Here is a 26,176-nt window from a genome sequence, read left to right as displayed (position 1 = left end):
CTACGACAAATTTAACCAAACTTGTCCACAATCATCATTAGGGTATCTAGTTTAAAAAATGTGTCCGATGACCCCACCCGCGAACCAAGATGGCCGACATGGCTAAAAAATAGTACATTGGGTAAAATGCAGTTTTTGGCTCATATCTCTGAAACCAAAGCATTTAGAGCAAATCTGATGAGGATAAAATTGTTCATTAGGTCAAGATCTATCTGCCCTGAAATTTTCAGACCAATCAGGCAACCCGTTGTTGGGTTGCTGCCCCTGAATTGGTAATTTTAAGAAAATTTTGCAGCTTTTGGTTATTATCTTTAATATTGTTATAGATAGAGATAAACTGTTAACAGCAATAATGTACAGCAAAGTTAGATCTACAAATAAGGCAACATGACCAAAATTGTCAATTGACCCCTTAAGGAGTTATTGCCCTTTATAGTCAATTTTTTACAATTTTCATAAATTTTGTAAATTTTTGTAAATTTTTACAAAGTATTTTCCACTGTAACTACCGGGCCAAGTTCACTATAGATAGAGATAATAGTAAGGAGCAAGAATGTTCAGTAAAGTAAGATCTACAAACACATCACCATCACCAAAACACAATTTTGTCATGAATCCATCTGTGTCCTTTGTTTAATATGCACATAGACCAAGGTGAGCGACACAGGCTCTTTAGAGCCTCTAGTTATCTGTACCAAATAAAATAATAATTTTCATGTAATACAAAATGAATTGAACACTTTCAATAATTTGTGCGCTGACAAGTCAGCGACATCGGATATTTCACGATTTAAAAAAAGTGGTATCCGATCTTTCACGATCATAAATATCAGATTTATACAAATATACCAATTTGGACCAACTTTCTGATAAAGCTACTTCAAAAATAATTTTGAGAGCCATTTGAAACTTAAGAATAGAACGAGATTGTTCAGAGAATAGTAATTTGTTCAAAAAGGATACTTAGAAATCACTTTGGAGAGAAAGTTCATCAATATATGCATAACATATATATTTTAGTCATTCATATAAATAACAGAAAAAACTCATGTTTGTTTACATTTTTATGTCATTAAAAAATCGAAGAGCAATCTGCCTTTTGTGGTTTTGTAAAAAACGGCGATATTTTAAACTCTGGTTTTCTAAGATAACGGCCATAATATTGAACCATTTTGAGACAGTTTTATTTTTTCAAAATTTGTCCTTATAATTCAACAGATTAGATTGTCTATTGACCTTGCATTTGTCATCTCGATAATATTTTCTTGACGATCCCATGTCAGATCTTTCACGAACCCCGCTACTTATTCTTTCACGATCCTTTTTTGTTGATGTAGCGAATGACAGCCGTGGTTTGGGTTATGATTCTGCTACGCAAGATATAATATGGCTGCACGTCTGTACTGAGAACCTCGTTAGATATATGTGTGTGAGCCCTGACGGAATATCTATTTTTACCGGTTGCTAAGCTTGCGTATTTATCTTTACTTTTGTACATGATGCTTTTTAACTAGAAATTCTATAAAGTATTTTACAATTCTTGCAGTTGTCAGTGTCAAAGGGTCACATGACTCTTTGATAACCCCGAAAAAAATGCATCAGTAGATGATATAATCAAATAAAACACAAATCAATCAAGTGCTACATGGCGTACACAAACTGTGTTTATAAAAGATAACATATATAAAGAGCTAGGTAGAAAAATTGTAAACTTTGTACACGCCGAAAAGCAGGGTAAGAAAATTGTAATGCAAACATTATTCTTACGGTCAACTTGACACGCATATTATAAAATGGTTTGGGATGAATGCATGTGTACCGGTAAAAACGCTTTGTAAAATGTTTATGGCGTTCTCTGTCTTTTATTAGGATTATACACATGCAGTCTTTAAGGTAAATGATTATTATATATTCATGTCAAAAAATTGTGATAAAAGTCTTACCTATTTATTTATTACGTTTACTTTTGTATGAACTAACGTCACATGATTCAGTGTGATTGTCACGGATATAAAATTGTTCTAATTTGTCTGTTTCTAAGTATATCAAAAGAATAACTTTTTAGGCACCTGCATGGATTCGAAGGGGCAACTAACTACAAAGGCTCCCGAAAGCACTGCATTAACTGGTGTTCACTGAAAAATATCAATATGAATGTATCCATTTTTCATCCATTTATGGACATTTTATTCAAATGGACAGTTGACATCATCAAGTTAATTGCATTATTCTATTGAGAGTAATCTTGTTATAAACATTTTGGGGGCTTAAGTTCATATCAGATCCAGCTGTGTCTATAGGTCCACCTTTTCGGTCGAAAACTAGTTTTTTTAAGAGTAAGAGAAGATGTGGGTGTCAGTCAATGAGAAAGCAACCAAACGACAAAAAAACAACCAAAAGACATCTAAAGAAGTGAACATACAGTCTTAAAAAATAGACAGATGTCTATAGAATATGTCTAGCTCTGAATCATCCCGAAACTGTACAGATGTCTATAGAATATGTCAAGCTCTAAATCATCCCGAAACTGTACAGATGTCTATAGAATATGTCAAGCTCTGAATGGTCCAGAAACTGTACAGATGTCTATAGAATATGTCAAGCTCTAAATCCTCCCGAAACTTACAGATGTCTATAGAATATGTCAAGCTCTAAATCTTCCCGAAACTGTACAGATGTCTATAGAATATGTCAAGCTCTAAATCCTCCCGAAACTGTACAGATGTCTACAGAATATGTCAAGCTCTGAATCGTCCCGAAACTGTACAGAGATGTCTATAGAATATGTCAAGCTCTAAATCATCCCGAAACTGTACAGATGTCTATAGAATATGTCAAGCTCTGAATCATCCCGAAACTGTACAGATGTCTAGAGACAAGTTATGAATGAAATTAGCAGAAACAATCAAAGATCTGTCATTAACATTCAATTCTCCAAATATCGAAAAACATCAAGATATGAAATTTTACAATTACAAGGCGAGATTTCTCAATTAGAACAGGCATACGTAAACTGTGTTAAACACTCAATCCCCCTTTTTAGTCTCGATCCTTAGATTAAAAAAAACTTACATGAACGAACATTTGATACATACAATAAATAAGCAGATGGTTACTCTAAAATAACGATAATATAGATAACAAAGACACAAAATAAATAACAAATTATAATACAACAATTATATTTTGTCAAATAATAAAAGGTATATAAACCAAAGCTATATCGGCAACTTCAAGTATTGATACACACGTGTAAAATATAAGATACACTTAAATATACATGTAGTATACATAGGAAAGCAGAATGAGTTGTTTGTGTGTTATTATTTGCCAATGAGATAACTATCTGCCAGAAACGAAAGGACGAGGATGTACGTTACTGTATATATGGCCTTCAACAGTATGAATCATACCGTATAGGAAGCTATAAAATGCCTATGCATGACAAAATGTGAAAGAAATCAAAATGAAAAACCAATGATATTCGTGCACTGAATTACAGGCTCCTGACTTGGAACTTGCAAGAACAATCGATAAAAATCACCCGACTCATCAGATTAAATACGAGATGTAATGACATAGAACCATTGTAGCCCTATTCATATAAGTCAAGTCTGCAATTATACCAATAACAAGATAAATTACCATATAATTACAGATGTCATATACTGCCCACATTCAACATTTTGAATATATATATACTGACAAGTACCTGATCTTTCAGGATCAGAAATATAAAATTAATTAGAATACACTGCTTTTTGAAAACATTGTGAAGAAGTTTTAGGAGTATTGGAAATAATAGAATTGAACGACAAGCGTTAACATAACAGTACATACAACATAGGAGTCGTTTTCCTGCTTTATATATGTGACCTTCCACGAGATTTCCAGGCTTATGGGGATACCTAGTCTAAAATGAGCAAAATTGCATATTTATCCAGTACATACTGAAAGAAAACATCCTGTTCAGTTACTATATATAACAGATTTGTTGAAATAATAGTGTAATGGGTCTATTTCTAAGGTACTGTCAACATTAATTACATAAGAAATTTGAACTTGCAATGAAATTGAATTGTAATTTACCTCAATGGAAGGTTGTAGTAGGTTTTTTTTAATTTTAATTTTTAAATTTAACAGTTTACCACACATAGATCTACATGTAGCATGCAAAGCGTAACAGTTTTGGAAGTTGTTTACAAAATGACATCTCAAATATGCTTTTAACACACCAATGCATTCGAAACGGTGCGTTGTAATGAGCTATTTAAACTTGATGATGAGTATATAACTATAAAACCTCTGTAAAACAGAATTTTTTTAATTTCAAACCGATTGAAAACTTGTTTACTGATTTATGCAGGATAAAGTATTTTCCACTTCAAACAAAAATGTCAAACTTCTTCAGATGTATTTGCCAACAAAAAAAAACTTATGAAGAACATAATATTCTAAATCTACCATGCTAACATATCATTATTTTTCGGACTTTTATTATTAATGTCAAATATTATTTCTTATCTTTCTGTTTATTAATGTATGGATATTTGGAGAATTTGCTTAAAAATACATCACATGTCTTCACCTCTTTCGGCTAACATACACTGCATGACATGATCTAACATATTGACAAAATTATAGAATACATCTTGTTCTTTTTATAAACAGACTGATCCTTTTAAAGTCACTTCTATTATTATGGAAACTAAAATATTTTACACCAGATTATGATTTTACACATTTATGTCGACAAAAGCTTTAAAGTATGTAAACGGGTGAGCTGTTAAACTTTAAAATTCAAGAATATTAACTTTAAAGTTACAATTCTAGCTGAATGCGGTTGGATTTTGGGATTTTACAAAAGAGTTGAATAATGAGAAACTTGTAAAGAAATATAATCATATCGAAATACAATAAATCCGAAAAAAACGTAAGACTGTGTATTAAAACTGTGTATTTTTATTATTTGCTGTTTCTACATGTATGTTACACCTACATTACATGGTGAATAAATTAAAGAGTAAAGTATCTTTGGTGAGGTTTACACAAATAATGTAATTATTGATTGATATTAAATAAATATTCATTTGAAAAATGTGATGCACCAGTGAACACGGAAGAAAAAGGTGCTTTACTAAAAATTTTATGTTTTTTTTAGAAATAAAATATACAGAATGTTTCAACTTCATGTTGCGGTTTACGATTAGTTCCTTACTTTTAGCTAAATATAAAAATAAGAAGATGTGGTATGATTGCCAATGAGATAACTCTCCAACGAAGATCAAATGACGTAGAAGTCTAAAACAACCATAAGTCACCGTACGGCCTTCAACAATGAGCAAATCCCATACTGCATAGTAAGATATAAAAGGTCCTTGAAATGACAAATGCTAAACAATTCAAATGAGAAAACTAAAGGCCTGATTAATGTACAAAACAATAAACGAAAAACAAATAAGATATACCGCATGATAACGACATGAAGGCAATGAATTGTACAAATGCATTTTCTTTCAAAAATTCAATAGACGTTTATTTATACCCCTTCTCTTGATCGGTGACCGCTCCTCCACTGTTTCAGCCTAGGAAAATCCATGGCTTTGTTCATGGTAATCTATATGATCGTACAACGGTTTCGACCTTCGTATGGCGGTTGATGCTAATAAGGGAACAGTCATTAGTTATCAGCTTAGGGGTCGGTTGATTTTAGAGGGTGGGGAGGGGGTCATTACCAAAAATATCATCTGCTGGGGGGGGGGGGGGGTTGCCGTCAAAAAAATTATTTTACTGGGGGATCACACAATGAAAGTTTTTATATCTAACAAGTATATAAGACGATATTGAAGTGAGTGTGCAATCTCTTTAATTACTTCTGTCATTATTAAAACTCTGATAGTGTACAGCACCAGCAGGATGCCTAATTTCTCAAGCGTAGTAAATCTGATCACTCCTTATCACAGTCATCTGTTTTGTTCTTTATCCATATAATCCATAGAATGTGTAAATTCACAATCACTAGATTAACAACTGTAAGAAACATTTCTCCCTAGTTTTGACCACAGGAAACAACACAACACAAGGAGTTGGAAAAGTTTCTGAACATGTGTATTCATCTTTCTAAAATTTTAAAATCATTTTGATGCATTTCCTGGTGATAGATGTAGGGACTGTAAATGGTGTGTATAACATTCACACACAAAACAATACACTATGATTTCGTAAAACATTTTCACATTGAACATGTTGAAATGAAATATTGAATATAAAGATAAGTAGATGTGGTATGATTGCCAATGAGACAACTCTCCACCAGAGACGAAATGACATAAGCTAACACATATAGGTCACATTATAATGTTCATATAATTATAAACCTACATGACGTATAATATTTTTTTTTTCTCAAATAAATCATGTTCATTTTGATCCAGGAAGGACCAAAACAATAAAATCAGTGATATTTGCAATGTGTTATTTTCAGCTGTACTTCCTAGCGTGGGATTGAAATAACTATATATACATGTATATGATAAAAATTAAAATCCACGAGACATCAAAATTATAATAGGCATCTCGTTTCTCGTTTTTTATATAGATTAGACCGTTGGTTTTTCCCCGTTTGAATGGTTATACACTAGTATTTTTTTGGGTCATTTATAGCTTGCTGTTCGGTGTGAGCCAAGGCTCCGTGTTGAAGACCGTACTTTGACCTATAATGGTTTACTTTTATAAATTTTGACTTGGATGGAGAGTTGTCTCATTGGCACTCATACCACATCTTCTTATATCTATTCAAAGAATTGACAAGTTTTCTTTGTTGTATGTGTTTTTCATTCACAAATAATTCTTTGACAGCAAATGTACATTTATTCATACTATAGAGTAACAATCTGTATAGGTTCAAGTTTAATTGCAAAATAATATTTTTTTTTCTTTATTTAAGTACTTATTTTTTCCATTTTTCTACATGCATGTGTTAGATATTCATATTTAATTAAAAAAAAATCAAGAAGAACTCGATAACTCGTTAATTGGTTTAATATCTGGCATGGAAGTTGATCTCCGCATGTGATCGATCAAATCACTGACACTTTTCGGTCATTTTCGTGTTCACGGAAAACTATGAACAGAAAAGTTTTTGTACGGTATATACGTGCGAAGTAACCCGAATAGTCCAAATATTACTTCCATGGTTATACTCAGGGTTTTCTCAAAGCAGGATAAAACTGAAAAATGTTTACCAAAATCATTTGCATCAGCTTCATAACAAAGAATATTGAAGATCATGATGAAACATCACGGCACTTACTAATGACTGCTAATCAGACAAATTAAATTATCTTTATCAAATTAATTAGTTCAAGCTACTGATATGAAACAACAGCACTATAGTGTAGCATGTATTATAAAAGATCAGTTCAAAATTAAAGAAAATGAGTACAATAAAAACTGAGTACCGCAATCGTGGAAAATCTCTTTCTACAGTACTGTGTTACAGATCGTTTCGACTCAGCATGGTCAATGTCCACATGCTACATGTACTATATATCTATTTGTCAAGTATAAATGTTGCCAAAATATTTTTTAATATGAAAAATTTGAATCGACCCCTTCAGCTGATAAATAATGACCGTTCCCTAAGACCGTTGAATTATTATATAATACTTCCATGCAAACACCAACATAGACGACAGGGGTATCTTCAAATTGAGTTAAAGAAGTATTTTTTCACCTAATGTTTAAGAACCGTTGTCATTAGGAAAATAAAAAGGCAATACTTAGTTTGCACATGCTGATAATTAGGGAATGATAATCTCTCTCTACATGATAAGATCGAGGTAAATGTTCAAATTACCTCTGACATATCAGTTACATTGTTTGTAGACGTAGTGATGTTTGGAATTTCTTATTTTTCTGGCAGTTTCGAATCCTAATTGTGAGTATGATTGTGTTTCGAAATTCAACATTAAGACGATTTCAATCAGAACGCTGTCAAGCTCATAAATGTGCTTCTGGGCTTATTTGGTTTTAATTCATCTAACAAAAAGACAAAAGACACAAAGTACCGATTTTAGAGAAATCGCAGCTACATGTTTTTCTCAGAATATTGAATTTCAATCAGTACACACCAAACAGAATTAGTGTATAAGTCATAAATAGTGTAAAGAAGGATAACTTTGTTCAATGTAAGAAATATGCATGAGTATCAACAGGATGTAGGACCATAAGTGTTCATAACTGAATGGCGTTAATATGTTATGTTTCAATGTATTTATTAACCGATTCAATGTTAGTACCGTGATACTAGTCGAGTGACATTAACCATAAAATTTAATTTTTAATGCACCCACCTAACAAACGGCTAAATTATATATCATTCGAAAGCATATCATCTGTATTATCTTTTTTGCCCGGTCGTCAAATATTCGTACGGTGCAATTTCTGTCAAATCGTGATGAAAGGTCAAGGACGGACAATTTCTTATTTTACAAGACGTCAAGATTTTTGCATATTCTGTCTTCAAAATAATAAAACTCTGTATGGAAATGTGAAAAACTTTTAGAACAGAGACAATTAGTCAATTTTCAAACGCACTATAAAACATTAATGACGTATTTTTAATAAATAGCGCCTTTTTCCTGAAATTCCTGTGAAAAGGATAAACATGAGTGAAAACCAAAGTATTTATCTGTTAAAAATTACAATATTTAATTTAGTGCTAAAGATGTTTTTGACATCATAAAATTACTGCAATCACGCTTCTTGCAAATTGCACAGCCAATCGTAATACTAGTAACCCATACAGTTGCCCAAAAGACCACCATCTGCATGAAGAAAGCTTTTTAGCTGTTCTACGTAAACAAAAAAATATTTTTATGTAGTCAATTTTAGATTGGCGAAACACATTTTAAAATTCAAAAATGTTTGAAGGAAATAATACATGCGGGATGCATACTTTTAAGGGACATTTAGGGAGCTGAACTTTGTTATTTCAACATGTAGTTTAATTGCCAGCCTTTTAAAAATTCTTTTGTCTTTTCTTGTTATGTTGTTTCTAATTTCATGACAAAGGACTCTATATTTAAATATGAAGCTATAGCCCCCCCCCCCTCCCCCCCCCAAAAAAAAATTAAATACATTAATAAAGCTAAATAATAAAAAGATGAATTTCAAATATTTCTCTTATACAAATTAGAAAAAACTGCATCGTGCATTGATGAAAAAGTAAAAACTATTATGTTCTTGACACTGAAAATGTTCTTGTGCGTATTTGAAGTAGAAAAAACCCTATCAAACTACGTAATTTTCTAGTAAAAAATGACATGTTGTAGTTCCATGCAGTTGAATGTTGTATTTGGTCAAACCGTTCGAAATTTTGGGTCGTCAATGCTCATCAACTTCGTACTTTATTTGGCCTTTTTAACTTTTTTAAATCGAGCGTCACTAATGTGTCTTTTGTAGACAAAACGGGCATCTGGCGTGCAATAATAAAGCCTGGTATATATGATGAGTTTATAAACAATCACTGGATCAATGACACTGCTGGAGGGGGTTTCCTCACCAATGGTATGACAAGCCCAGTAGTCAGCACTTCTGTGACTACATGAATTAACACTGATATGATAATCATTATAAATTAACTCACTGTTTAAAACACATTCCATTTTTTTAAATAAAATGGATTTTCTACCCCAGGAATAGATAACCTTAGCAATTTTTGGCAAAAACTTTCGGAATTTTGGGTCCTCAATGTTCCTCAACTTCGCTCATTATTTTGCCTTTATTATCTTTTTTATTCGAGCGTCACTAGTTAGTCTTTTAAAGATGAAACGCGCGTCTGGTGTACAACATTTGAAGCCAAGTATGAGGAGTTTATTTACATCAACTAACAGTCTATTTGTTTTGATTTAAAAATGCTAGCAATTTGCAATGATTATAGTTATAACTATAGCTCATAAATAGTTAAATTATTACTTGTAGAATAAAAAAGCTATCAATAAGAAAATCATTATGTAAGTGTCACAACAAAAATTCAACCAATCATCACCAAGCACGTTTTGATAAAAAAGTAGGAAACCTCTGACAAAACATATTAAGCACTTTTCATATTTCTGCGTTAAGTCCTCTCTTGTTGACTGGAACTTTATTTTCATATTAAAAAACATGAAGAAGTAACACCTTTTTATTTTACATTCGAATACTTTGCATGCTATATTCTGTTCGTTCGGTTTTCTTATGGTGCGAAGTTCTCAAAACTGCAATGAGCGTCTGATATTAGTTGACATGAAAAAACAACATACAATATAGTAGGTTTATAAATGCAATGGTGAATTTGAATTTCTTGCTTGAATTGCTTGCTATTGAACTTTATTTGAATGTGTTTATCATGAATAAAATCCCTTCATGCACGATCTCAACATGTGCACTTCAAAACTTTGAAATTTACCAAGCGCTGTATCCGTAGGAGCAGTATTGCTCATTACAAAGTTTTTAACTAATAGATGGACATATGAACATAATGATGAATGGAAAGAACAAAAACAAATAAGCTTCTGGACAAGAGGATTCCTACATTTCCGACAAACACACATATGTTACCATGCCCAACGCGATAGAAGTATGACAGACAAACAACAGTCCTAAAAACACTACACCGAAATGTACGAACACTTTCTTAAACCGGTTGTGATTGAAATTGCTCAGGAAGGGTATTCAATCTTCCACGAAATTAATTTTCATTCATATTTGATAAAACAACTAATATATAGTATATAAAAATGTGCTAACATAAAAATTAAAAAAAATATGCCGAATTTATGAATGTTCGGCGCGTGGTGTAAACAGTGTTCATTCGAATATTAAACGAGATAAACGTCTTAATATGTCTTCCACTTTCAACATCGAAAAAACATATTTTTACTGTATATACCTTGTATATTCCGTAATCACTTTTATTACCCCTTTTTTCAATATGCTAAATTATTTTCTCCTGATATTGACAATGTTATTTTATCTAAACAATGAAAAGAAACATGATCCCTATTTGCAGATGGTGGTATTTAGGGCAACTGCAAAAGCTTCGTTAGAAGGCTGACTCCTGACCATTATCAGGAGCGTTTCCAGGATATTTGAAAGAGGGGGCGTAAAATACAATCTTTCGGCGAGCGGAGCGAGGCGAAAATTTTTTGGGACCTTTTTTTGGCTAAAAAACATAAAATAATTGTGAAATGCACTAATGTAACGGTTCCTGACTTGGAGCATGTATATTTTATAGTTAAAGTGTTAGGGTTTGATATTTTTTATGCCGAATTCTCTCCATTAATTGTCTATGGTATATTAAAATGATTGGATGGATCTCAACAGCAGTAGACCAATAACGAGAAATTCTAAATTCTAGGGTATAGGGCGTTACTTTACATTTTAATAGTCCTAGGCCAGGATTTTATGAACGGGAGGCGTAATTCCGGTTGCCCTGGAATATGGTCCATGGGGAAGGTCAGAAGCTCCTGGATTTCAACAATTTAGCATCAAATTATGAAGTATTATAACAGACTCCATGATAGACAAATTGGTGAAAATAGTCTGCCTTCGGATCATTCATATTATGTATTGATTAACATGTGGATATCAAATCTTTGGAAGAAGTTGTAAATTCATTTAAAAGGTTATATGAAATGGGCATGAAAAATGAAAAATAAATCTTTAACGTGGCTTTTTCTGAACTTTTGATATACCCGTTTTGTTAAAATATACCTTTTCACTGTTTTGGTCTTTTGGAAAATGTTGTTTGTGCTGTATTTAGACCCCTTTACTAAGAAATTTGTTTTGCATGCACACGTATAAAAATTGCGGTTTTTATCCAACGCAATCATAGGTTTGAACGTTGTTTTCAATTTAGTAGACATAAAAAGATGTGGTATGAGTGCCAATGAGACAACTCTCCATCCAAGTCCCAATTTATAAAAGTAAACCATTATAGGTCAAAGTACGGTCTTCAACACGGAGACTTGGCTCACACCGAACAGCAAGCTATAAAAGGCCCCAAAAATTACTAGTGTAAAACCATTCAAACGGGAAAACCAACGGTCTAATCTATATAAGAAACGAGAAACACTTATGAACCACATCAACAAACGACAACTACTGAACATCAGATTGCTGACTTAGGACAGGTGCAAACAGTTGCAGCGGGTTTAAACGTTTTAATGGTACCAAACATTCCCCCTTATCTGAAACAATATTGTAACATTGTATTTATAATACCCCGTTATAGATAGTCAAATCTGACCCCTTCCAATGCAAGGCGAAAAAAACCTAACCCCATTTCAGACAATTTAGCTGAAAATGCTACGCCGTTTGTCGATACATACCCGGTATCATATATATAGCGAGTATCCCCCGGGTAGATGTAGAATGGCCATTGGGGAAGTGTCACACAAAACAACCATTTCATGTATAGATTTACTTACCGCTTTGGTTGTTTAAAAAAGGTGTCCAAGTCACCTATCGGATGAGTGAATCAGTATAAAAAGAAATCAGAGTATGTGTTTAATTAATGAATATGATAAATTGCCATATTCAATACAATATAAGCAGATAACGATAGTTTTTTTTTTTTTTTTTTTTTTTTTTGAAAAGGGGGGGCGTACGCCCATTACGCCCTTACCTGGACCCGCCCCTGATTATTATATCTATTGCAGTTTAAAATGACGAAAAAATAATTCCATCACCTATAAACGATAAATTTTTTTTTGACATATACATATTGACACATAAAGAAATATTTTGCTTTTAGCGCAATTTTATCATTATTTGGAGGATTTTTAAAGAATTGCATATTTCTGTAAATATTGTGCAATTAACATTTTAATATGCATTTGATTTGGAATTATGGTATGCTGTTCTATTATGTTCATGCGATTTTTAGAAAAAAACAATATCATACAAGAACCAAAAAAGGGCATTTTGTTTTATTCGGGTGAAATTTGGGAATGTTATTATACGACCGCAAAAAAAAATTTTGTGGTCGTATATTGGTATGACGTTGGCGTCGTCGTCGTCGTTGTCGTTGTCGTCGTCGTCCGGCGTCGTCCGAAGACACATTGGTTTTCGCACTCTAACTTTAGTTTAAGTGAATGGATCTCTATGAAATTTTACCACAAGGTTCAATACCACAAAAGGAAGGTTGGGATTGATTTTGGGGGTTATGGTACCAACAGTAAAGGAATTAGGGGCCAAAAAGGGGCCAAAAATAAGCATTTTTGTAACTTCTAGACATAACTTGTGTGTTAGTGTATGGATCTCTCTGACATTGTACCACAAGGTTCCATATCACAAAAGGAATGTTGGGATTGATTTTGGGGGTAATTGCCTCAAAATTTTAGGAATTAGGGGCCAAAAAAGGGGCAAAAAACAAGCATTTTTCTAGTTTCAGGACAATAACTTGTGTGTAAGGCAGGGGCGGGTCCAGGTAAGGGCGTAATGGGCGTACGCCCCCCCCCCTTTTCAAAAAAAAAAAAAAAAAAAAAAAAAAAACTATCGTTATCTGCTTATATTGTATTGAATATGGCAATTTATCATATTCATTAATTAAACACATACTCTGATTTCTTTTTATACTGATTCACTCATCCGATAGGTGACTTGGACACCTTTTTTAAACAACCAAAACGGTAAGTAAATCTATACATGAAATGGTTGTTTTGTGTGACACTTCCCCAATGGCCATTTTACATCTACCCGGGGGATACTCGCTATATATATGATACCGGGTATGTTCCGACAAACGGCGTTGCATTTTCAGCTAAATTGTCTGAAATGGGGTTAGGTTTTTTTCGCCTTGCATTGGAAGGGGTCAGATTTGACTATCTATAACGGGGTATTATAAATACAATGTTACAATATTGTTTCAGATAAGGGGGAATGTTTGGTACCATTAAAACGTTTAAACCCGCTGCAACTGTTTGCACCTGTCCTAAGTCAGCAATCTGATGTTCAGTAGTTGTCGTTTGTTGATGTGGTTCATAAGTGTTTCTCGTTTCTTATATAGATTAGACCGTTGGTTTTCCCGTTTGAATGGTTTTACACTAGTAATTTTTGGGGCCCTTTATAGCTTGCTGTTCGGTGTGAGCCAAGTCTCCGTGTTGAAGACCGTACTTTGACCTATAATGGTTTACTTTTATAAATTGGGACTTGGATGGAGAGTTGTCTCATTGGCACTCATACCACATCTTTTTATGTCTACTAAATTGAAAACAACGTTCAAACCTATGATTGCGTTGGATAAAAACCGCAATTTTTATACGTGTGCATGCAAAAAAAATTTCTTGGTAAAGGGGTCTAAATACAGCACAAACAACATTTTCCAAAAGACCAAAAACAGTGAAAAGGTATATTTTAACAAAACGGGTATATCAAAAGTTCAGAAAAAGCCACGTTAAAGATTTATTTTTCATTTTTCATGCCCATTTCATATAACCTTTTAAATGAATTTACAACTTCTTCCAAAGATTTGATATCCACATGTTAATCAATACATAATATGAATGATCCGAAGGCAGACTATTTTCACCAATTTGTCTATCATGGAGTCTGTTATAATACTTCATAATTTGATGCTAAATTGTTGAAATCCAGGAGCTTCTGACCTTCCCCATGGACCATATTCCAGGGCAACCGGAATTACGCCTCCCGTTCATAAAATCCTGGCCTAGGACTATTAAAATGTAAAGTAACGCCCTATACCCTAGAATTTGGAATTTCTCGTTATTGGTCTACTGCTGTTGAGATCCATCCAATCATTTTAATATACCATAGACAATTAATGGAGAGAATTCGGCATAAAAAATATCAAACCCTAACACTTTAACTATAAAATATACATGCTCCAAGTCAGGAACCGTTACATTAGTGCATTTCACAATTATTTTATGTTTTTTAGCCAAAAAAAGGTCCCAAAAATTTTTCGCCTCGCTCCGCTCGCCGAAAGATTGTATTTTACGCCCCCTCTTTCAAATATCCTGGAAACGCTCCTGGTAAGTGTATGGATCTTTCTGAAATTGTACTACAAGGTTCCATATCGCAAAGGGAAAGCTGGGTTTGAGTTTGGGGGTAATTGCCCCAAATGTTCAGGAATTAGGGGCAAAAAAGGGGCCAAAAAAACAAGCATTTTTCTAGTTTCCAGACAATAACTTGTGTTTAAGTGTATGGATCTCTCTGAAATTGTACTGCAAGGTACCATACCACAAAGGGAAGGCTGGGATTGAGTTTGGGGGTGATGAATCATAATGGGGGTTCAAAAAATTTTGGGGGGGGATTTATATTTTTTTCCTTTTTTTCTTTTTTTCCTTTTTTGTTTCTTTTAAAATTTTCCATTTTAAGTTGGTTATTTCTGATTTATATTTAAAATCAAATAATAATGATATGGTAGGAGATACACACCAAACAGGATGTGTAAATTATTATATAATAAGTATTGTGCAATAGCAAGAAATTTTCAATTGCACAGTATTGCACAATAGCAAGAAATCTTCAATTGCACAGTATTGCGCAATAGCAAGAAATCTTCAATTGCACAGTATTGCGCAATAGCAAGAAATATCCAATAGCACAATATTGCGCAATAGCAAGAAATTGTCAATTGTACAGTATTGCGCAATAGCAAGAAATATTTAATAGCACAGGATTGTGCAAAAGAAGATACTTCCTATAAATTGCTTATTTCTTGACCAATTTCAATGGGGTTTTATTCTTGATTTCATGGGGTTCTTTAATATGCTGAATCTAACCGTGTATTTAGTTTTTGGATTTTGGGCCCCGTTTTTAAATTGGTCCACATTGAGGTCCAAAGGGTCCAAAATTAAACTTTGTTTGATTTCATCAAAAATTGAATTATTGGGGTTCTTTGATATGCCGAATCTAACTGTATTTAGATTCTTAAATTTTGGTTCCGTTTTCAAATTGGTCTACATTAAGGTCCAAAGGGTCCAAAATTAAACTTAGTTTGATTTTAACAAAAATTGAATTCTTAGGGTTCTTTGATATGCTGAATCTAAACATGTATTTAGATTTTTGATTATGGGCCCAGTTTTCAAGTTGGTCCAAATCGGGGTCCAAAATTAAACTTTGTTTGATTTCAACAAAAATTGAATATATGGGGTTCTTTGATATGCTGAATCTAACCATGTATTTAGATTTTTGATTTTTGGGCCCCGTTATCAACTTTGTCCACATTGAGGTCAAAAGGGTCCAAAATTAAACTTTGTTTGATTTCATCAAAAATTGAATTATTGGGGTTCTTTGATATGCCGAATCTAACCGTGTATTTAGATTCTTAATTTTTGGTTCCGTTTTCAAATTGGTCTACATTAAGGTCCAAAGGGTCCAAAATTAAACTTAGTTTGATTTTAACAAAAATTGAATTCTTAGGGTTCTTTGATATGCTGAATCTAAACATGTATTTAGATTTTTGATTATGGGCCCAGTTTTCAAGTTGGTCCAAATCGGGGTCCAAAATTAAACTTTGTTTGATTTCAACAAAAATTGAATATATGGGGTTCTTTGATATGCTGAATCTAACCATGTATTTAGATTTTTGATTTTTGGGCCCCGTTATCAACTTTGTCCACATTGAGGTCAAAAGGGTCCAAAATTAAACTTTGTTTGATTTCATCAAAAATTGAATTCTTGGGGTTCTTTGATATGCTGAATCTAACCATGTATTTAGATTTTGGATATTGGACCATAATAGGTGAATGTCCAATTTAAAATTTTTAAGTTCTTAGACCACATTCAATCTGTGTTAGAAACCTATGCTGTGTCAAATATTTAATCACAATCCAAATCCAAAGCTGTATCAAGCTTGAATGTTGTGTCCATACTTCCCCCAACTGTTCAGGGTTCGACCTCTGCGGTCGTATCAAGCTGCGCCCTGCGGAGCATTTTATTTGAACTGTTGAAATGTAAGAAGAAGAAATTATATTGTGCCTTTGTAGATTTTGAGAAGGCATTTGACACCACCGGTGTTGACACTGTATGGCGAGATGGTTTGTTTTATAAAATGCTATTGAATAATATAAATGGTAAGATGTATAATGTAATATTGAATATGTACAGTGATATTAAATCTCGTATATCATATAATAATTGTAATTCGGAATACTTTGCTTGTGACAATGGTGTAAGACAAGGGGAAAACTTATCACCTTTCCTATTTTCTTTATTTTTGAATGACTTAGAAAATTTCTTAGTCAGTCAAAATATCACAGGACTTAAAACTATTTCAGAAGATCTGGAAAGAGAATTAGAAATATACTTAAAGTTTTTTATTATATTGTATGCAGATGACGCGGTATTGCTGGCCGAAACAGCACAGGACCTGCAGACTCAACTCAATGCCTTTCATGATTATTGTAAGGTTTGGAAATTGAAGGTAAACGTTGACAAAACCAAAGCTTTAGTGTTTAGTTTTGGACGTTTGCCAAAAAATCTCAGATTTTCTAACAATGACACTAACATTGAGATAGTAAAGCAGTTTAACTATTTGGGAATTATTTTTACTAAAACAGGGAATTTTAATATGACAAAAAAACATTTATCCGATAAGGCCTTAAAAGCCATGTACGAAGTCCTGAAAATGGGAAGGATGTATCAGCTTTCCATAAAATGTCAGCTAGATCTTTTTGACAAAATTGTCAAGCCCATTCTGTTGTATGGGTGCGAAGTATGGGGTTTTAGTAATAATGAGGTATTAGAAAAGATACATTTAAAATTTTGTAAATTACTTTTGAATCTGAAATCCTCAACACCAAATTATATGGTTTACGGGGAACTAGGTCGCCATCCGGTTGACATAGATATAAAAGTTCGAGCAGTATTATTTTGGGCAAATTTGATTTACGGCAAACAAGCAAAGTTTTCCTTTTTATTGTATCAACTTTCTCGCCATATAAATTGGTGACGAATATCACTATATATTTGAATGTAATTTGTTCGATCAAAAACGTACAGAATATTTATCCTCCTATTTTGTACAACGACATAATACATTTAAATTCTCGGAACTTATGTCGAGTACACGGAAACCAGTCCTGAAGAAACTTTGTTTATTTATAAAAAATGTTAATACTTTTGTTTGTCCTCCTGGCTAGTGACTTCTGTAACCTCTCTCCTTGTTTTGTATATATTGTAAATAGTTATTGTTGTTATCTCTGTACTGATATAATGCATTGGCTTTATGAGAATAAAAGAGAACAGTAAAAATAGCTATTACATTTGCAATTTTCCAGCTGGTTGGATATACGCATTGACTAAGGGACTTCTTGAAAATAATTTGAAGAGGTATTGCAACTTTATCTGGACAGATCTTGAGCATCCTGTGGCTAATCACATCTGGTCCCGAGGCTTTATTTGGATCAAGAATATTAATCATATCTATAATTTCTTGAATAGTGACATGTATGTCACAAATTTTATTGTTAGACTTAGTTTCAAATAGTGGTACGTTGATATTTTCTTCACCTAATTTGGATATAACAAAGGAAAAAACATAAAAAATACATTTTTAAACAATCATTTTACAAAATGTTCTTTAGTTTACTAATAAAAAGTGTTAGATTTTTTAACACTTTTACATTACTTAGTGACAATAAGCCTATCATTTTTTGATAACATGGATATCTAGTAAAGTAAATAGGAATATGTTTGTTTCGTATTTTTACGACTGTCGGAAACTGACACTCAAAAAGGTAATTAAATATAGTGCCAATTCCTATATGACATAAGTGGCATATTCTTTCTTCTTTTGGAATGTTTGTCCACCTTCCGGTTTCTATGGGTATTTTTAAATTACAACACCTCAATTTTGTTAATAATTGTCGTTCTCTTGGAAATAATTTTAGAAGGTAGTTTTCCAGATTAAATTCTAATTTAAATTGACCATAACATTTTCCTCTTGATGAATTTTCTATTTGGCTATACCATTTTTGGATAAACTGATCTACGAGCCTTTGCTTTACAGTAACTTTTAATTGGACTGAATTAACTGGAAATTGCTGAGTCCATACATAGCTGAGTCCCGTATTATCAAATATAGACTTTAAATGATTTATCCACTTAAAACTAGTATTACCTGATTGACTAAGCTTATACATAACTCTATATAGCACACTGCTTAATTTCTTTTGATTGACAATAAGTTTATTCCAAAAACAGACCATTTTTAAATTAATAGCTACCTCAATTGGAGTTCTGCCATGTTCTCCATAAGACATGAAATTAGGAGTAGTGGTTCTTAACTTAAGTATATTTTTGCAAAATTGTAGGTGAATTTTTTCTATCATCTGAATGTTTCCAATTCATTGGAGATTAAATTAAAATACTTGTTCAAAAGCTCACATTTTTCTTCATCTTTATAAGCAATTTCGTCTATTTTTTCGGTATTTATAATATTTTGGAGTGGGGGGTGTTATTTGATCTATTGTTAGATTTGATTAACATTTTCATTATTTTCCAATAAGTTTTTGTATTCGATACATTATTTAGAATAATGTGGTCTAAATTACTTTCAAAATGTTCTTTAGCAATTTTTTTTTCATATTATTGACCCTATTTCTCTGTCGCTTGTACTACAAAATATCCGATTGTTTTTTAGATTTAAAAGCCTTTTTTCGTAATCGATCTCTAGTGCGTATTTCTCTCCTAAGCTCGCTATTGAACCATGGTTTGTCGTTTTTTCGTATAGTTACTTGTTTGGTAAGTAGGCACTCTTTCGCAATGTTCAGAAAAGTTACAGTAAATTTTTCACATAATTCATTAACATCCTTGTCATCGGGAAGAATTGCATACCAATCTGTCTCATTCATTATTTTCAAAAATTTATCTTTATCCATCTTATCATATATCCACACTTCTCTTTTAAAAGTACGTGACATTGATGATGGACACTCAAGAAATATTACTGCTGCATTGTGATCACTAATATCTGAGGGAATATCTAAAACATCTGATAAATAATATGACATACAGTCACTTATTATTATAGGATCTAAGAGTGTACTACTCTTATCAGTAACTCTTGTTGCTTTATCAATTACATTTCTTAGATTGAACAAGTCCATATTGTCAATAAGTTTATTATTATTGACATTGAAAAGATCAGAATTTAGATCACCAGTAACCACTATATTTTCGTATATCCCGAATGATGGCGCCACTGGGAAAATATACACGAATTTGCGTGTCGTCCTTGCACAGGGGCCATGCTAATCTTCTCTGTAACCCTAGTATTATTTTACATCATTAAAACGGAAATTCTGTATCAACAACATATAGTTTTTGAAGGAAAGTCTATCACGAGATTTGAAATTAGAGATTTGATGATTTTAAGACAAATTTAAGAGCGTTTTTCGCCGATTTTATTTGCTTTCTATACAATTGTTCAACTATTTTGAAAGAATTCAACCAGTAAAATTACAGATAATTAACTAGATAAATGCATTCTTTTTTCGATTTGTAGTTATAGTTCATCGAGCAAAAGCGGTATACAAAATGCAATTAAAGTCATTTACTGTAGACTTCACTGTAGAAGTCAACAAATCGGTTTTATACCTGAAATATTTGACCCATAAAGCCTCCGGTGCTGTTTATACATGTAAACAAAACGTCTATAAATACATTTTCACCTTTTTACTATTTGTAGGTAACTTTGCCCCTGAAGAAGAGAAGATGGTGAGTTTTTATATTAATAACTACTATCATCATAGTGTTAGATTAAAACTAAAGCATCCCACTTGTTACAATTAGAACGAAACCTAGAATGAATGAGTATCAAATCACTGATTGGATAAACTTATGTGCCTCTGTTGTCCAGTTTATTATAAAATAAGACCATGACCATTAAGGTTCATCATAACAAATGGACAAACATGGCTGTGTTTAGACCTCAAAAACTACTCTGAGTAAAGACTAACCTGTGCAGTTGGAAAAGTTTTAAGGCCTGGCATCCACTAGATATATAAAAGTTAAATGCATTTTGTGTTTCAGAAAGATAAGATATTTTTTGGATTTTGATGGGCATTTTTTTTCCGTTCCTGCAGAAGGTGTAAAAATAAACTAAGTTGGGATACAACTTTGAGATGCTCCCTCTCAGGTAATAACTGTATTGTACTGTATTGATTGTCCTTGATTGGCATGGACAATATACATAGATATCTACACAACTATAGGTGAGTTAAAGGTTGTAACCGAGTGGACAGTATCAAATGCAGTTCAGGTGTTTGTTTATTTTTACACCTTCTGCAGGAACGAAAAAAAATGCCCATCAAAATCCAAAAAAGATTTTAACTTTCTGAAACTCAAAATGCATTTAATTTTTATATATCTATTGGATGCCAGGCCTTAAAACTTTTCCAATTGCACAGGTTAGTCAGTACTCAGAGAAGTTTTTGATGTGTAAATACAGCCATTTTTTTCCATTTGTTATGATGAACCTTAACATAACAACAATTATGTAGGTACTGTTGGACATTGTTGTGCGTTTTACTTTTCTGTCATATGGTTAACATGGGCATAACTAGGATAGGGACATGTTTTTTGTGCCGTGACGTTAGTAAATACTTTGCATTATACATATATAATATTAACTTACTTCGGATAATATAAAGACCATGCAGATGTTACATGTTAGTATTTTTTCTTTTATTTATTTATTTATGAATTATCGGGCAATAAGATGTATAGAATTTCATACACTTTTTAGCTCACCTGGCCAGAAGGGCCAAGTGAGCTTTTCTCATCACTTGGCGTCCGTCGTCCGTCGTCGTCCGGCGTCGGCGTTAACTTTTTACATTTTGAACTTCTTCTAGAGAACCACTGAATGGAATGAAACCAAACATGGCATGAATGTTCCTTATGAGGTGCTGACCAAGTGTTGTTACTTTGTAGCGGATCCATCATCCAAGATGGCCGCCAGCGGGGGACTTAGTTTAACATAGGACACTATGGGAAATACATACAAATGTCTTCTTTTAGAGAACCACTGAATGGAATGAAATCAAACATGGCATGAATGTTTCTTATGAGGTGCTGACCGAGTGTTGTTACTTTGAAGCCGATCCATAATCCAAGATGGCCGCCAGAGGGGGACTTAGTTTAACATAGGACCCTATGGGAAATACATACAAATGTCTTCTTTTAGAGAACCACTGAATGGAATGAAACCAAACATGGCATGAATGTTCCTTATGAGGTGCTGACCAAGTGTTGTTACTATGAAGCTGATCCATAATCCAAGATGGCCGCCAGCAGGGGACTTAGTTTAACATTGGACCCTATGGGAAATACATACAAATGTCTTCTTTTAGAGAACCACTGAAGTGAATGAAACCAAACATGGCATGAATGTTTCTTATGAGGTGCTGACAGAGTGTTGTTACTTTGAAGCCGATCCATAATCCAAGATGGCCGCCTGCAGGGGACTTAGTTTAACATGGGACCCTATGAGAAATACATACAAATGTCTTCTTTTAGAGAACCACTGAAAGGAATGAAACCAAACATGGCATGAATGTTCCTTATGAGGTGCTGACCGAGTGTTGTTACTTTGAAGCCGATCCATAATCCAAGATGGCTGCCAGCGGGGGACTTAGTTTAACATAGGACCCTATGGGAAATACATACAAACGTCTTCTTTTAGAGAACCATTGAATGGAATGAAACCAAACATGGCAAGAATGTTCCTTATGAGGTGCTGACCAAGTGTTGTTACTTTGAAGCTGATCCATCATCCAAGATGGCATCCAGTGGGGGACTTAGTTTAACATAGGACCCTATGGGAAATACATACAAATGTCTTCTTTTAGAGAACCACTGAATGCAATGAAACCAAACATAGCATGAATGTTCCTTATGAGGTGCTGACCAAGTGTTGTTACTATGAAGCCGATCCATCATCCAAGATGGCAGCCAGCGGGGGACTTAGTTTAACATAGGACCCTATGGGAAATACATACAAATGTCTTCTTTTAGAGAACCACTGAATGCAATGAAACCAAACATATCATGAATGTTCCTTATGAGGTGCTGACCAAGTGTTGTTACTATGAAGCTGATCCTTCATCCATGATGGCTGCCAGATGGGGACAATGTTTAACAAAGGACCCTATGGACAATACATACAAATGTCTTCTTTTAGAGAACCACATACTGAATGGATTGAAACCAAACATGGCATGAATGTTCCTTAGGAGGTGCTGACTAAGTTTTGTTACTTTGAAGCTGATCCTTATCCATGATGGCAGCCAATGGGGGGACTTCTTTTAACATAAGACCCTATGGGAAATACATACAAATGCTTCTTCTAGAGGTGCACTGAATGGAATGAAACCAAAACATTGCATAAATGTTTCTTATGAGGTGCTGATTAAGTGTTGTTTCTTTGTTGCCGATTTACTGTTTAAGATGGCCACCAGGATTTTTTATTAAATTACAGGACCAATATTAAACCAAATTTGGCCTCACTCATTATTAGGGTATCTGTTATGATTTTAATCTATTTTTACATGATTTCCAAAACCAAAGTAGAATCAGGTGAGCGACACAGGCTTTTTATGGGGGGGGGGGGGGGGGGGGGGCTAGGATGAAATTTGAAAAAAATAGACAGGATAGGAATTTTGAGTAAAAAAAAGGCAGGATGAGATTATTTGCAAAAAACAAGAGGCTCTCAAGAGCCTGAATCGCTCACCTGTTATTTTTTTTTGCTTAAATCTTTCAATGATTTTTTTTGCTTTTTAGCCATAGTGTCTATGTTTCTTGACGTACAAGGAAATGAAATACAAAATTTATACTAGATTCATTTGAGAAGATTTTTAAAGTTAAAAAACATAAAACATCTTGTGTAAAATTGTCCTTAAAGGGCAATAACTCCTTAAGGGGTCAATTGACAATTTTGGTCATATAAACTTTTTTGTAGATCTTACTTTGCTGAACATTTTTTGTTGTTTACAGTTTACAGTTTATCTTTATCTTCAATAATATCCAAAAAAATTCGTAAGGGTTCCGCGGAACCCAGTGTCTCGCCTACTTTTTCTGTTAATCGCAGGCTCAACAAAAATGAGGAAGTAAATCAATAAAAATATTCCTCTTGATACTATCTTTTGATTGTAAGAAGGTTCTGTCCAAGTTTGGTAAACTGGAAGAACACAAAATTTCCTTCTAGATACTAGCATTTGATCATAAACAAGCTCTTGTCCAAGTTTGGTACAAATCCAAAATAGAATAAGAAAGTTATTAAAATTTTAAAAACTTTAACCACAAAGTGAATGTGTTGTTTCTTGGCAGAAAATCTAAGTCCATTTAAAAGTAAAATACGGAAAAAATGGATTTATTTTTTTACAAAATTTCCTTCTAGATACTAGCTTTTGATCATAAAAAAGCTTCTGTTCAAGTTTGGTACAAATCCAAAATAGTATAAGAAAGTTATTAAAATTTTAAAAACTTTAACCACAAAGTGAATGTGTTGTTTCCTGGCAGAATATCTAAGTCCATTTAAAAGTAAAATAAGGAAAAAATTGATTTATTTTTTTACAAAATTTACTTCTGGATAATATCTTATGATCATAAACAAGCTTCTGTCCAAGTTTGGTAGAAATCCAGGATAGTTTAAGAAAGTTATTAAAATTTTAAAAACTTTAACCAGAGTGAATGTAATATTTCCCGGCAGAAAAACTAAGTCCATTTATAAGTAAAATACGGAAAAAATAGAATTTTATTTTTACAAAATTTACTTCTGGATACTATCTTATGATCATAAACAAGCTTCTGTCCAAGTTTGGTAGAAATCCAGGATAGTTTTAGAAAGTTATTAAAATTTCAAAAACTTTAACCATAGAGTGAATATTTGTGGACGCCGCCGCCGCCGCCGCCGCCGATGCCGACGGAATGTAGGATTGCTATGTCTCGCTTTTTCGACTAAAGTCAAAGGCTCGACAATAATAACCATAAACTGCAAAATTTCCTTAAAACAACCAATTTAGTGGCAGTAACCAAACAATGGGTTGTTCGGTGTGTCTGAAAATTTCAGGGCTGATAGATCTTGACCTTTTGAACATTTTTACCCCATGTCAGATTTGCTCTAAATGCTTTAGTTTCTGAGATATAAGCCAAAAACTGCATTTCACCCCTATGTTCTATTTTTAGCCATGGCGCCCATGTTTGTTGATTGATCAAAATTTCAGATACAATTCATAAACTAGATTCCTAAAGGAACATTCATTCAAAGTTAAGAAGTATTAGGCACAATAGTTTCAGAAAGATTTTTAAATGTTAGCAAACTTGATGAACACATTGGGTAAAATTGTCTTTAAAGGGCAATAACTCCTTAAGGGGTCAATTGACAAATTTGGTCATTTAACTTTTCTGTAGATCTTACTTTGCTGAACATTATTGCTGTTTACAGTTTATATCTATCTATAATAATATTCAAGATAATAACAAAAAACTGCAAAATTTCCTCAAAACTACCAATTTAGTGGCAACAACCCAACAATGGGTTGTACGATTTGTCTGAAAATTTCAGGGTTGATAGATCTTGACAAATTGAACAATTTTACCCGTGTCAGATTTGCTCTAAAAGCTTTACTTTTGGAGATATAAGCCAAAAACTGCATTTGACCCCTATGTTCTATTTTTAGCCATGGCGGCCATGTTTGTCGATGGATTAAAACTTTGGATACAATTTATAAACTAGATATCCTAAGGAACATTTAGATGAAGTTTGAAGGTATTTGGCCCAGTAGTTTCAGAGGAGAAGATTTTTAAATGTTAGCAAACTTGATGAACAAATTGTGTAAAATTGTCTTTAAATGGCAATAACTCCTTTAGGGGTCAATTGACAATTTTGGTCATGTCAACTTTTTTGTAGATCTTACTTTGCTGAACATTATTGCTGTTCACAGTTTATATCTATCTATAATAATATTCAAGATAATAACAAAAAACTGCAAAATTTCCTTAAAACTACCAATTTAGTGGCAGCAACCCAACAATGAGTTGTTTGATTCGTCTGTAAATTTCAGGGCTGATAGATCTTGACCAATTGAACAATTTACCCCGTGTCAGATTTGCTCTAAAAGCTTTAGTTTTTGAGATATAAGTAAAAAACTGCATTTCACCCCTA

At 33.1% G+C, this 26,176-nt stretch overlaps 2 protein-coding genes and 1 non-coding gene across 9 annotated transcripts in view; 2 read left to right on the top strand and 1 right to left on the bottom strand.

The window, feature by feature from the left end:
* The window catches only part of LOC127728532 (E3 ubiquitin-protein ligase TRIM33-like), a 316,221-nt gene that overhangs the window by 167,670 nt on the left and 122,375 nt on the right, over window positions 1–26,176 (top strand). The gene's annotated exons all lie outside the window — the stretch shown is intronic.
* LOC127728518 (solute carrier family 23 member 2-like) overlaps window positions 1–26,176 on the top strand; it is a 68,398-nt gene that overhangs the window by 2,284 nt on the left and 39,938 nt on the right. Inside the window, exons 1-2 of one of the 3 annotated variants that reach the window (XM_052235936.1) lie at window positions 1,664–1,734; window positions 20,702–20,730. In XM_052235936.1, the coding sequence (XP_052091896.1) occupies window positions 20,728–20,730 (3 nt within the window). In that variant the 5' untranslated portion in view covers window positions 1,664–1,734; window positions 20,702–20,727. Of the gene's footprint in view, window positions 1–1,663; window positions 1,735–1,779; window positions 1,894–20,701; window positions 20,731–26,176 lie in introns of those variants that run through there. The other 2 variants (XM_052235935.1, XM_052235937.1) reach the window with 2 other exon arrangements.
* LOC127731292 (U6 spliceosomal RNA) lies at window positions 20,220–20,318 on the bottom strand. Its single transcript, XR_007995614.1, has one exon. It is a non-coding gene; the product is annotated as a U6 spliceosomal RNA (small nuclear RNA).

The sequence above is a fragment of the Mytilus californianus genome, unplaced genomic scaffold (genome assembly GCF_021869535.1).
Source record: "Mytilus californianus isolate M0D057914Y unplaced genomic scaffold, xbMytCali1.0.p SCAF_2, whole genome shotgun sequence".
NCBI lineage: Eukaryota > Metazoa > Mollusca > Bivalvia > Mytilida > Mytilidae > Mytilus > Mytilus californianus.
The sequence above is the reverse complement of the archived record's forward strand: the minus strand, read 5'-3'. Positions and strand labels throughout refer to the sequence as shown.